Here is a 13178-nt window from a genome sequence, read left to right on the forward strand (position 1 = left end):
AGAAAGAAAATACAGCAAGGGAGGATGACACAGATTTGAGATGGGATTTATTAGATGTAGAAACACATATGATGTTGTGGTATGAGGCAGACACTTCTCTCAGAGAAGGCTCATCCCTCTGTCCAATCTTTTACTATTTACTGTTAAGCTATAGTCATTAATTTCACACTAAAATAGAAACAAAGCCTTTGTTGTTTTTATGGAACACATTCTCTGATGATTTTACTGAATCGCTATGTTTTCAAATCTCTTGCACCTCTATAGAGGCTCACACAATGTTTGTATAGCAGCGGACCAAACTGTTTTTAGTAGTTACTGGTTTTACGGCAGAAGAGCTTTGCTGACAGATTACAGTAGCCTGGAGTTAATGGCCGCTATACCAGAGTCACAGACCATTAAAATTAGATTCAATATTCCCCGTCAGGCTGAATGAAACCCAACAGTTTCAGTCCTGAAATGCTTAAACATTTCAATTCAAACGTTGGTAGAGAAACTGGCTGCTAAATTTTAACCAAAAAATATTCTTAATCTTAGTTAATTCTTTATTTCACAAGGGGGGAAAATATATTTCCACATCCATTTAAAATCTGTCTTTAAGGAAAAGAGTAAGAAGATATGAGGGACAGCAGGGTGGTGCGGTTACAAGGGTTGAAATCCTGGTTGGTCCCTCCTAGTGTGGAGATTGTATGGTGTAATACTGCATTTGTGTGTTCTCTCCAGATACATAACTTCCTCTCTGAATCCAAAAACATGGCAGCTAGGTCTCTTGGCCAATAAACATTTATCTGATTTCCTTGAATCCTTGAATTTACCTGAGGTGTTTGACTTGTGTGTGTCTCTTTGCTGTCTTGTCTGGGAGAAAATCCCCGACCCCAACCACAGCTCTGCTCGGATTGGAAATGTGGAGAGAAGTGACAGATGGGATCTTTTAAGTGTTGCATGTTTTCTCTAAAGTCATTGATGACTTGGGTTGTTAGAGGATGTTAAAATATGCTGTATCTTAAAACAAGAGTTGGCTAAAAAACTCGTGTTGGTTGTTCAAGTTTTAACGGGGAAGAAAACTTCACTTATTACAACATCTTGAAAAGAACATGTAGAGTACAGGTTTTTTTTCCACTTCTGCTAAATTGGACAATAATGGAATTGAAATAATGAATCAATGTTTCACTTAACCTTTTTGTTAAGATTCCCAGTTGAAGGTCTAATACTTTAGTTTCGATATGAAACAACATACACTATTTATATTTTAGCTTTTGAAACAATAAGCTCAAAAACAGCTAACAGCTAACCTCTTTATGAATAATCAGATAAAAGAACTGTCTTCAGCACACACTCAAACATTGGTCTGATTTTTTTTTAACAATGTGTACTGTATTGTAACATATGCACACATATATGACAAGATATCCTTAGAAAAGAAAGGCTACCTGCACCTCTTCTTCCTAATACAAGCCAGTTCTGAATTCATAATGAACTCCTCAGCTGCTGCACAGAGAAACAGCTAATCTACGGCCTAATCCTGGCTCTTACTCTAACCTAACCATTACCAGAACATACCTAATACTAAAACTAACCTAAAAGCCCCAAAACAATACTTCTTCTTATGGGAATCAAGCTCTGAGTCACACAACATGGTACAAATGTTAGGAAAATACTCCTTACAATGCCTCAAATACAAGGAGACACACACAGTAGCAGAAACAGCTGCAAGGAACGGTCTCAAACTAACACAAAGCAAGGCAGACAGATTAAAGGAGCAGCCTGTCAGCACAGCTGGCATTTGCTCAGCAGAAAGCAATGTTTCCTGTCTTACTGGTGGCCTTCTCAGACAGGAGTGAGTCCAGTGGGAGTCCAGAGAACCTCCTGCCCGTCACACACCTGACAGGGGTGTGTGTGTGTGCAGAAACTCTGCTGAGACCTTATTAAACATGTCATCCTGCTAAGCACTGCAGTGGCCACCAGATGACAAGCTTCCCACACTGGAGACCTATACCGTGACATCAGGCTATGACTGCTAGACATATTATCCTGCTATTGGGACATTTTCTTGGTACGAATGAGCAAACTCTGTCATGCTTCTGTCAAAATTAATTTATAAAGCTACAACACACAGTTACAGCACATGCTTCCGAGAGATAAATGTATAAAGTGTGACAACACTGCCACCCACAGGCGCGACATTGCTACACATTTTCTACCATGCACACAGCGTAATATCACAATACAACAAAACATTATGGATAATTTTACAAAAGCATTCATACCCCCGACTAAACTTTTTCACACATTTTGTCACTTTCGGCGATGTAGTTAAGTAATCTAGTTGACACACAGAAGTAAAATAAGTTGTTTCAGAAATAGGAGTCTGAAAAATGAGCTTTGCACATTAACAAATTGATACTTTTACCCATTTTTTCCCCCAAAATAGCTAAGTAAAGTCAAGATGGATGGAGAGTGTTTATGAACATTCTTTTTCAAATTCTGCAGCAGATTCTCAATTATTTTTAGGTTAGTACTTTGACAGGGCCATTTTGCCACATGAAAATGCTGTGGGTATACAGTATGTTTAGGGCTGATGACCTGCTGTAAGGTGAACCTCTACATCAGTCTCAAGCCTCTACCAGTTTTTCATCCAGTATTGATGTGAATTTAGTGCTATTCATCTCTCCATTCAACTCTGACCATCTTTCATGATGGGGATGTTGTGTTTGTTGTTATATTTAGTGTTTGTTTGCTTTTTTCCACCATGCATTTTGTTTTGTATTTGGTTTTATGACTTCATCCTGCTGTAAAAAATAATCAAGGGGTATCAGAGGAAACGTGGTTGAATATAAGCACACGCTTCACTCATCTCACATTTCTATTTGTAAAAAATGTTAAGAACCAGTGTTCAGTTTTTGTCGGTCTGCAACATAACAATTGTTATGTCTGACGTTATACTATAAGACACTGTGAAAAATTCTAGTGGTGTGAATACGTTATCAAGCCATATTTACACAGCACACAAATGGAAGCTGAAATTAAAATAATTACTGATTTTGTGAAACTGGCTTTCCAATTAGGACAATGCAAATTACACAAATGTGAAAATGGTTCAGGGAAAGGTAACAAGTTGCTTTTCTTAAAGTGATTTCATATCCAGAAAGATGAACATGAATCAAGTAAATAGACTCGAACTTTCATCCAGTAGTTTTCAGTTTTCATACAGAACCAGGCGATCAGCTGAGCATCTCCTCTTGGCAGGTTCCCCTCAGATCAAGGGTAGCTGCACTCCTTGACTTGTTTAATGTCAACTCTCTTGTCTTGTGCCCTGGATCTCTGCACTCTGAGCTGCAAAAACACAACAAACAGCAACGTTTACCACAGGTTAATCAGGTGCCGTGCCCTAACTTGTTTAGCATCAATCATTGCCAAACAAGTTTGTGTTAATGTGTCGTAGGTTCTTGTAAGAGCAGTGTTTCCGTCTGGACTTTCCCGATGAGGCAGTGGAAAATACAGTGTTACATTACCTATCTGAGTCAGAGTCACAGAACACGCTGAGGTCCCTCTGCAGGTCCTCTTCTGAGTGAAATCTCCTCAGGCCGCAGCTCTGCACAGCCTGGGCCACGGTGAAGCTGGTCTTTCCGGCAACACAAGCCTCCATTTTGGAAATGCTCAGCTGGGACTGAAGGAAAAGGTGCAGGCAGCTGTCAGATAACACCAGATTGCTCTGGAGGATTCTGAGAAATGAAGGAAATAAACAAATAAGGATCTTCCATGTGTGGCATAGCGTGCCGCCTGGGGATGTGAAAACATCCTGTGGTCTGGAGCTGGTGAAAACCAGTGCACACCAGTTGGGTTGAGTGAAGTGAAATCTCCAAGCTATAAATGTACTGCCATGTGAGGTTGTTCTTACTTTTCCAAAAACCTCTGGAGTCCTTTCATCCGATCTGCAACCTGCTGGGCGTTGTTCAGACTGAAGAAGGGGTTTTTGGGTGGAAGGTGTGGTAGCTGTAAGCTACAAAACATGCAGGGAAAGAAGAACCATTTAAGACTTCAAGTTTAACATGTAAACAGAAACCTTTGACTTTCTGAGATTTATCAAGTGACATGTTTACTCACAGTAGGAGAGAATTTTCCTGCAATTTCTGTCTGAGCCACACAAACTCACTGAATCTCCTCCTCACTCTTGAAGTCTTCTTGGTGAAGAACACACTGTTGGTCTGAAAACAGGACACAGCAGCAACACAGTTAGAACAAGGAAATAACATAAGTGAAACTATCTTCTCTGCGGTTGTACTTACATGTAAACAAATCTCATAGTCCATGTAGGCATGCCAGAAGTCATTCTTTTGTATCCGCGGGTCTCGCACCCAGACACTGATAACCTGCTGCATGGAGACGGCAGGAGAGATCCTGAGCTGAACTGAATGAACCGTGTTGTGAAACAAAGAGGAAGGGTTTTATGAGTAGACAGAGGAAGTGCAATGACAAGCCCAACAGAAAAGAGGAGGAGAGAAAATTCCCATGCATTCCAAATCCTGTTTTGCCTTTTCTTTTATTGGCATATGTGTAGCTTTTTTTTTTTTTTTTTAATCAAATCACATTTCAAAGAAAACATACCGGATTCTCAGTACTTTTAGTTTCTTCTCTCATAATACAAAACATAGACAGAGCTCAAAGTCGGTAAGCTTATCCCTGACACTGATAGTGCTGTGCACAGCATTGTGCTTGTGCCTTTATTTCCACTTCTACTGCCGAGGAGCAAAGGTTTCCAACTATAGTCACGAGACAAACAGAAGCCGTTCCCCGAACTGTCAAGTAAAATCTATAAAACAGTACTGTATCTACAGCCTCTTTTGGGAATTTCCGAAAGCAGTCATTTGACCTTTTCACATTTTGTCACATAACAACCACAAAATTTAGTGCATTTTAATGGAATTTTGTGTAACAGATCAACAATAAGTAGTGTTTTATTGGAGCAATAGAAACCTTGGCTGCACCATTCCAACACATAAATATGCCTTGATCTAAGTAATTCAACTGTACCTCTGGGTGTGTTTAGAGGTTATTCTGCTGGATAAAGGAGATTCACTCCTTAGTTTCAAACAGGTTTCCTTCCAGGGCAGCCCTCTGTTTTCTGACCAGCTCCATCAGCTGACATGCATGATTCTGCTACTACTGTTTCACTTTGTGGTTGATGTGTTCAGTCATGTGTTAGTACGTAGCATTACACACGTAGGCCAAGACGATCAATTTTGATCTCACATCCTCTCATTTGGGTCCCCAATATAGATTGAGAAAAGTTCCCTGAAAAGGGCATGATGGATTTCTTTTTTCTACTCTTATATAGAGGCCCAGATTAGTAGAGTGCTTGAAAAAAGGCTCTATGCACCAAGCAGTGGGTCAGGAAGCATGTAAAGCTGACGCTAGTGCGATGAAGGCGTTTCAATAAGTGACAGAGTTATAAAAAGTTTTGTTTATTTGCAGACTTCACAGATTAAGGTCAACAGTTACAGCAGAAGGTGTGTTTAAGGTTCAGCTGGGTGTCCCATAACAGTCATGGGAGATATGTAAAGTCACATCAGTGCCATCAGAACAGTTATCTACTACAAACAGCTGAGTCATTCCAGCAGCGACTCAGCTCTGTAAATGTACAGTCTCTTAACTAAAGTGCTACATTTAATAACGGGTGCTCACAAGGTAAATATTAAAAGGAGTCAAACTCAACTTATTCAGAAACTTAATTCTACCAGGACGACACTTTGGATGAAAGAACCTAAAAAAGCGTAATTGTAAATTGCAGTCGTTTTTTCACTGCTGCCCCTCTTCCACATGTTGCTGTGCACTTCTGATCAACTGGCAAAAAGAATGCTACTACACCTAAATCTCGTAAAATTGTAACCAAATCAAGAAAATGTAGCCTGTAACACACAGGCTGCAGATTGCTGAATCGGAAAATATTAAACATTTGTTTTAATATTTTAAAACAAACTTAGAGTCACACAGACAAAATGATTTCTTTTTGTTAATTCACACCACACATATTAACTCCCACGCCCCTAAAAAAACAAAAAAAAACCCCACGGTTAATCTTTACCTCTACACATGTGGTAAATGTGCACTGACCTGCAGTTAGCTCACTCTGCTAACATTAAACTTCAAGGTACCTAGTGCTTTAATACAGAACAAAAACAAACAGTATCTTAAAACAAAGCACAACCACAGTGACCGAGTCTGCTACATAATCACAGAAAAGGAATGCAGCAATAGGTTAGTCAAAATTAAAATAAAAATCAGCTGTTCTGAACTAAAGTTAGCTTTAGTCTCCATTTTGGTGTCCTCAGAGGTAAAGTAACCTCACTGAGCACCGCAGAGCTGGCAGTGCTTTAAACCCTCATCCCCCGCTGAGAATCTCACAGCTGCCAGAGTGGGAAACTCCACCTGCAGCGGGACGTGATTTCATGCCGCGTGCCTTTAATGTCAGCTGATGGAGGACACTCGATGGAGGAGAAACTAATCTTTAGGTGGAAGTGCAGCTGCTTATCCACAGTCCTCAGCACACATTTTATTTATTTATATTTACTGCTCGCCCTCTCCACAGTGCCAGGTCAGCTTCTGCTCGTAGAAGTCAATGACCACCTGGGGACATCTGGCACTTGCTTCGCGAGCCGGCATCAGGGCGACCTCGTCGGAGTTCTTCCTGTGAGGGGAAACGCAGGACAGTGAAAATGCTGATTCAGCCTTCTACTTCTAAAATCCATGCAGTCAAGCTGCAGCAAGTTTTTTTTGTTGGTGTCCTTATATATACACATTTTTTTTAAAGAAGGAGGTTGATGTAGAAACCTAAATTCAGTTTTTGTTCATTCAGACTTTAGGATAAGTTATGTTCATATTTCTTATTATAATTTGTTTATTTGGATAAAAATTATAACTAGTTAAATCTATTGCATAGTAATTTTCTGTATTTGACTACACTAAAGTCTTGAAAATTTGCACATCTAATTGGAATTAAGGATTTTAGGGTGTGGCTAGCCAGAGTCAGTTGGGCAGTTGGAGTGGAGACACAGTTTTTTGACCTCACTCTCTTTCCTTTTAAATTGTCGTTTCTCTTTATTTTTCGTGGAAAGGTAACCTTGTACCGTTTTTATTATTATTTCTGAAGTAAACCATTCAACTATATTGAAGGGTTTAAAAAAGAGGATCCAGTCCCTTTTTTTTGTTTTGACGTTTTCGTCATCAAGTGGACCGAATGGGAAAGACGGAGAGCGTCAAGCTTATGGCTTCATTATTTAGAAAATTACAGTTGATGTTTTAGACTTATTTTGGTAATATTTTGTAAAGGAAAAACCCAATATCTAAAATTACCATAAACAATAAGAAAGCCTCAACAAAAAAAGTCTACTGGTTTACAGTAAGACATTTTCAACATGTTGTTGAGAAAGACAGTTTCCCTTTCTCTCTTTTTTTTAACTGCACAGAAAAGTGAATGATTTTTCAAAGTCCACATATTTACTGTACTTCTAAAAGTAACTTTGCTATCAGTGAGGAACTTTGATGAGCTTGGTGACCCAAGTCAAGAACAACAAAATCTCTTGAGCTAAGTGAGAGGTACTTTTGTATTATGTATTATCTATATTATTAAGTGATTTGATTAATTAGTGGGGTTCCAACCAAATCTTAAAGAGGCCCACAAATATGCCCTTTAAAAGATCTCTGATGACATCTGTAAATAGTTCTGTACAAACACTCCCTCCTCAGTTTCACTGCACTGGAAAGATGTGAGGAACCTCTGAGAAATGAAGTGTCAAGCTGGTTGAAATGGAATATGTGAAGGATTTTAGAGTCTGTCTTTAGTGCTAATGGTTCTTTAACCACATATTTTTAAAGAAATCTAAACCCTAATGTGGAAAACTTTTGAATATATACCAAAAGTAGATGCTTGGACATGTGTCAGCTTTTAAACTTTTTTTCCCTCTCCTCTTTAAGTTCACTCAAGTGAGCTCAAATTGAGCCAATTTACTTCTTGTGGGCTGAATTCTAATGTTTTTCATATGTGCAAACCCACCTCAAGTACGTGTGAACTGGAAAAAAGACGTTTTAATATAAAGTTTTCACTTAAGAATTATATAATTTCTCATGCAAAAAGTGTCTCAACATAAAATATAAAATAAAATCACCTCAACAAAATACAAACAACTTGCTCTGGCTGTTGAGTGTTTTAAAATGAATCCCGATCTTGCACAATGTTTTTGCTTTTTTAACTATTTGCTTCAGTTTTATTGGGTAAAGCAAAAATGTTTTCTGTCCTCATAGGCAGACATGAGAAAAACTCTGTGAAAATCAGTAAATCTCTCAGACCCAAACAGTTGGTGTCAAAGTGCCATCAACAAATTTGTCCAAATACACCTACCGTGGTACACATTTGCATTTCACCTGCATTTAAAGTTCAAAACTGGTCTTACTTACGGCCAGCAGGCTCACATAAATTCACTGAAGGAATAGATTCTGATGTTTACAATCAGGACATCAACAATCAGGTTATACTGGAAGATGGACTGCAGACAAAGCGACATGAGTGAAAGAAGTTAGACTTTCCAGCTGTTCTTTCTCAGTTTTATTTGTTTGTCGTACTTTTTGCTCATTGAAATTATACCATTTCATCTAACACTGAACACTACCAACCTCAAAAAGGGGAATGGACATGAGGAAGTAACGATGACGTGTAACTGACTGTACAGTCGCACATTATAGGAAGTTAACTGTGTGGAACAGTCCAGTAAAATAAAAACAACAAATCCCATCTGCTGTGGTCAGAAGTACTTTCCAAAGTTTTGAGCTGATTCCAGCTACAGGACATTAAAGCTTCTTTCACACCTGATTAAGACCAGCATACAGCTTCCATTAACATTCACAATTCGCTGGATTGCGGCAAAAAAACCAAACACAAAACCCATTGTGTATGATTGAAGTGTGACTCCACTGTGCTTTTAGTTCTAGTAATTGTCCCCTCCCCTTGCTTTCTTAGCCATCCCACCACAAGGCCACAAGTATCACATCTGCAGTCCAATGTATTTGATTTTAACTGAGCTAAAGCAGATTTAAATATGGTAGTGCCGGGCGATAAGGCTGAAAAACATATGACATAACTGTTTCATAAAAGTTGATTTTGATAATTATTGATTTTTTTTTTCTTTTAAATATCTGAAATACTGCCAAACTGATGACGTCATCTTTCTTGCTTTATCCATAATTTCCTCCAAGCTGCTGTACTCATTTCTCCCTTTCACTCTACACCATTTTATAAAAATATTTGTAAGCAGTTAGGTAGAATGGGGGCAAAACCTGAATCTGCTGCTGAGCAAGTTACTCAGCGAGTTGTTGCTGGGTAAACAATGAGTGAGATAGTTGATGCCATCCATTTTGCTTAGCTGGGCTGTGACAGGCTGAGCTGCTACAGTCTTCCCTCTGCCAACGTCCCCTAGGACACTGGCAGGTCTAGATTGGAGTTCACTGAAATGAACAGATGTATTTTCTATTGATCTCGTGTCTACTGCAAAATATATTACCCAGCCATAAAATATAGTATTGCAACAGCTTCTTGATGAATGGAGTTTTAGTCCTCTGTTATTAGTCCCATTACCTGCTATTTGCACACATTTCCCTCCTTTGCATCCCTCCACATTTCTACATGTAATGCCTGGTGCTCTTAGACAGCTTGATTAACACATTCCACATTTCCATTGCAACCTAGAAAATAATAATAAAACGAAAATCATAATTTCCTTCATTGTCCCAGAATGCTGCTTCTATGTGCTTGTAATTTTCCACCAGCCTCAAAGTCTGTTCTGCACTTTTAGATGTCAGAAAATAAAAACACTTTTGACGTTGTAAAGAGGAAGCTGAGAATTTACCATTTGACTAAGAACATGAGCTCTCCCTTTCGGTCTGTGGAGCCGATGATGCATTCAGGTTCGAGGTAAGTGCTGAGGTCAGTGGGGGCGTCGGATTCATCATCTGGCTTTAGGACGCTGCTATTCTGCTCCTGAGGCGTCACATGGGACTACAGCGGGAATAACAAAGACAAATATGGAAGAGGAGTTTATAGAAAGCGATGAGAGATTAACACGTCTGCCAATGAAATGGGTGAAATAAGTTTCCTTATACACTCTGCCTTTAAGCCAAAGAAGACAAATTGATAAATAGATTGCGAAATTGATGGATAGCTGACATTTAGACAATGACATAGGAATAGTTTGGGCCTGAATATATCTTTCTATACTTTCTTATCACATACTAGGATTTTTAAAAAATAATTTTTACATAAAATTGCATAATTTTCCAGAATACTCATGTTATAACTTGTATATTTTTTTGTTCTTGTACACAAGCCAGTTATAAAAATTCTGACCCACTTTCACTTTCTATCTGTTCCAAAACCAGCCACCGTCACACGTGTTTCAGTTCTGCTGTAGCAGGAACAATATCTGCCAGACTGGTCAGCTGATCAGACTCTTCTTCCTCAATTGTCTTCAAATTTAAACAGTGCTTAAAATATAAAATACTGACGCAGTGCTGTTTTTCCCTTACTCACATTAAGGAACTTAACATGGAAACATGGATGCCACGCTTTTAACTCACGATTTCCGTCTCCTGCTTTGCCATTTCTTCTTTGGGAGTGAACTCCTGCTCACTTTGCTCCTCTTCAGCCTCCCTGGATAGATGAGCGTCTCTCAGAAACTCCTCAATGAGCCCGGGACAGTCCAAGTTGTCCTCAGGCTCCCACGTGTTTTCTGCACTGTTGGTTACACGCAGGAGGAGGGAGTGTGTTTCACGATCGTGTGAACAAACACAGACACTCACTGACAGGTTCTGCAGTGTCCCACTCACTCGGTGAAGCCTTTCCACTTCAGGAAGTACTCCACTCTGCCATTAAAGATTCTCCGCCGAATTATTTTCTCCACCACAAACTCTTGGACTTCTGTAGTCTCCTCAGTCTTCCTCTGTTTGGCAGTCTGCTTCTTTCTCATCCTGCACAATTTAGGAAATATATATATATATATATATATATATATATATATATATATATATATATATATATATATAGTAAAGTAGTTTCTATCAACGCAACAGACCCTTTAATATTTGCATAAAAACATGGCAGAGATCAGTATGCGGTGTCCTTCTGACAAAGATTTAAGCGCGCCGTCGCTCCACCTGCTGTTTCAGTACTCTTACTTCACTTCGGCACACAACATGTCAGCATCCACATATTCACGCCAGTACTTTATATATATACGAGTCTGTTTCTCAGACAGCAGGCTGAATGAATGAAGCAGAGACAGTGCGCTAGACCACATAACACAATGAGGAACACGGACGTACGCTCTCGGTGTTTACTTATTCTCTGCGGACAGTGTCTTCCGCGGTGCTGCTTGGCTTGCTTCTGCTTCTGCTTCTGCTTCTGCTTTGTGCGAGTCGCAGCGAACTGCACGCAAAAAGCGCCGTCGACGCCGCTCCGCGCGCAAACGGGTCGGTTTGCTCTTTTTTATACGCTCGATAACAACTTTTTCATGAATGAGTTACAATTAAAGATGGCCGTTGATGCTCAGAGGAAGTGGTTGCCAAGGGAAAAGGTCATGCCAGGGAAACCGGGAGGAGACGACGGGGACGCGCACACCGCCGACCAATCGGAGAGCAGTCCGCTTCTCCTGCTCTTGCGTCCCCGTCCGCCGGAGCGGAACTGCCCTGCCACCCAGGGGTGTCAGTTGGGTACCGCAAGGGGCAGTTTTCTGACCAATAGATCTTTACACGTACATCCACATGCATATATACACATATATGTGTCTATGTACAGTGTTATATACTTATTTTTGTTAGTGTCCAGATTGTCGTTCGCTGGAGATAGGCACCAGAACCCCTCCCGACCCCGTTAGGGACAAGGGTGTGCAGAAAATGGATGGATGGATTGTCGCAGGTGTTAATTTGAAATTAAGGTGGGCTAAAATAAGGCGAGGTCAAACAATGCACAAAATATCCACATACAGTCAACAATGAATAAAAACTGAGTTAAAAAAATAAAAATATATATAGAAATTATATTAAACAAAAAAAATATGAAGCAAATAAAATAAGAATGAAATTAAATTACACAGAAACTGTGATTCATAATATTATTTTGCAATGTTATAATATATAATTAATTAATAGTGTGCACTCCTTCAATTTATGTATATAACACACACACGCGCGCACCCCTCCCTCCCCCCCCACACACACATACATATATATACAGTATATAGTTCGCTGGAGATGAGTATATAAATAACCTCTGAATAATTTTACTTAATTTAATTTGTTTGTAAATATATATGACTTGCAGTCAATTTCTTAGTCAATATAATTAGATATTCCATGAACTTGAGATTTTGTCCGACTTTTTTTTATTATTGTTTTGTCATGCACTTATTAACTCATGTTTCTAAGTTTATATTGTTGTCTGCGAAGAGGTCTGCTCCCCTCACACTCCTGAGCGCTACTGCGGAGATCTCAAGAAAATAAGTGTCGAGAAGGTTTGATTGGCAGCTCAAATTTAACCAATGAGAAACGCCAGCACTGCCAATTGGTCAAATAAGCCTCATTAGCATCCCACCGTGCCCAGTCCGATTTTGTATATTATTTTTGCAAACATCGCTAAGGGGCGCTGCCTAACTGCTTTGCAAATTGTGGTCCTTTGCGCAAATGCTCTTTTACCTCCAATAGGTCTGGATTTATACATGTGATCCTGGCAGTCAAACAGCTTTTCTCTGAAGGTGGCCTAACAAAGGAATGCTTTGGATTTCCCTCTGTTTCCAATACAATTTCATCCTGAAGGAAGAATTATTCAACAAGGAGAGAATTTGCTCTTGAAAGTTACTCAAGAACCCTGCAACATCACTAAAAGAATCTAGTGTATGAGAGAATTGTTCAGTTTCTCAATGAGAAAAACTTCTGGGCCCTTGAGATGTGATTAAATGTGGCTTTAAAATGTACGGAAAAGTCAAAGGTAATGCCAGTGTGAAAGATTAATGTGCAAGATACATGAGCTATTGAGAAAGGAGCTTGTTATTAAAAGTTCTGGTAGAATAGGAAATAGAGCTCAAGTGAATGGAAAATATAGTGGGAAATATTTACTGTTTGGTTGTGATTAATATCTGCGT

The 13178-nt window shown here is 39.3% G+C and overlaps 2 protein-coding genes across 3 annotated transcripts; both read right to left on the bottom strand.

Moving 5' to 3' along the window:
• Positions 1–2076: 2076 nt before the first annotated feature.
• LOC102226664 (sorting nexin-10B-like) lies at positions 2077–4537 on the bottom strand. The gene is made up of 5 exons (XM_005804645.3): positions 4284–4537; positions 4102–4202; positions 3896–3997; positions 3510–3719; positions 2077–3330 (listed from the first exon to the last, which is right to left on the bottom strand). Exons 1-5 carry the CDS (start codon positions 4374–4376, stop codon positions 3219–3221), a joined length of 618 nt encoding a protein of 205 aa, XP_005804702.2. The 5' UTR covers positions 4377–4537; the 3' UTR covers positions 2077–3218.
• Positions 4538–5443: 906 nt separating this feature from the next.
• LOC106699776 (chromobox protein homolog 3-like) lies at positions 5444–11605 on the bottom strand. Of its 2 annotated transcripts, none has more exons than XM_023331071.1 (5): positions 11380–11605; positions 10870–11010; positions 10621–10777; positions 9894–10042; positions 5444–6682 (listed from the first exon to the last, which is right to left on the bottom strand). In XM_023331071.1, the coding sequence occupies exons 2-5, from the start codon at positions 11007–11009 to the stop codon at positions 6562–6564; spliced, it is 567 nt and encodes a 188-aa protein (XP_023186839.1). In that variant the 5' UTR covers position 11010; positions 11380–11605; the 3' UTR covers positions 5444–6561. The 2 variants fall into 2 exon arrangements, with proteins under 2 accessions (XP_023186839.1, XP_014326334.1); XM_014470848.2 differs by having other exon boundaries at positions 11365–11605.
• Positions 11606–13178: the final 1573 nt, after the last annotated feature.

The sequence above is a fragment of the Xiphophorus maculatus genome, chromosome 3 (assembly GCF_002775205.1).
Source record: "Xiphophorus maculatus strain JP 163 A chromosome 3, X_maculatus-5.0-male, whole genome shotgun sequence".
NCBI classification, from domain to species: domain Eukaryota; kingdom Metazoa; phylum Chordata; class Actinopteri; order Cyprinodontiformes; family Poeciliidae; genus Xiphophorus; species Xiphophorus maculatus.

Coding starts and splice junctions, on each gene's coding strand:
- LOC102226664 (XM_005804645.3), bottom strand. CDS start 4,376: ATGCAGCAGGTTATCAGTGTCTGGGTGCGAGACCCGCGGATACAAAAG. Junction 4,203..4,283: donor ACTATGAGATTTGTTTACAT/GTAAGTACAACC, acceptor TCCTGTTTTCAG/ACCAACAGTGTGTTCTTCAC. Junction 3,720..3,895: donor CTCCAGAGGTTTTTGGAAAA/GTAAGAACAACC, acceptor TTCATTTCTCAG/AATCCTCCAGAGCAATCTGG.
- LOC106699776 (XM_023331071.1), bottom strand. CDS start 11,009: ATGAGAAAGAAGCAGACTGCCAAACAGAGGAAGACTGAGGAGACTACA. Junction 10,778..10,869: donor AAGTGGAAAGGCTTCACCGA/GTGAGTGGGACA, acceptor TGTAACCAACAG/TGCAGAAAACACGTGGGAGC. Junction 10,043..10,620: donor CAAAGCAGGAGACGGAAATC/GTGAGTTAAAAG, acceptor TTCCCGCTGTAG/TCCCATGTGACGCCTCAGGA.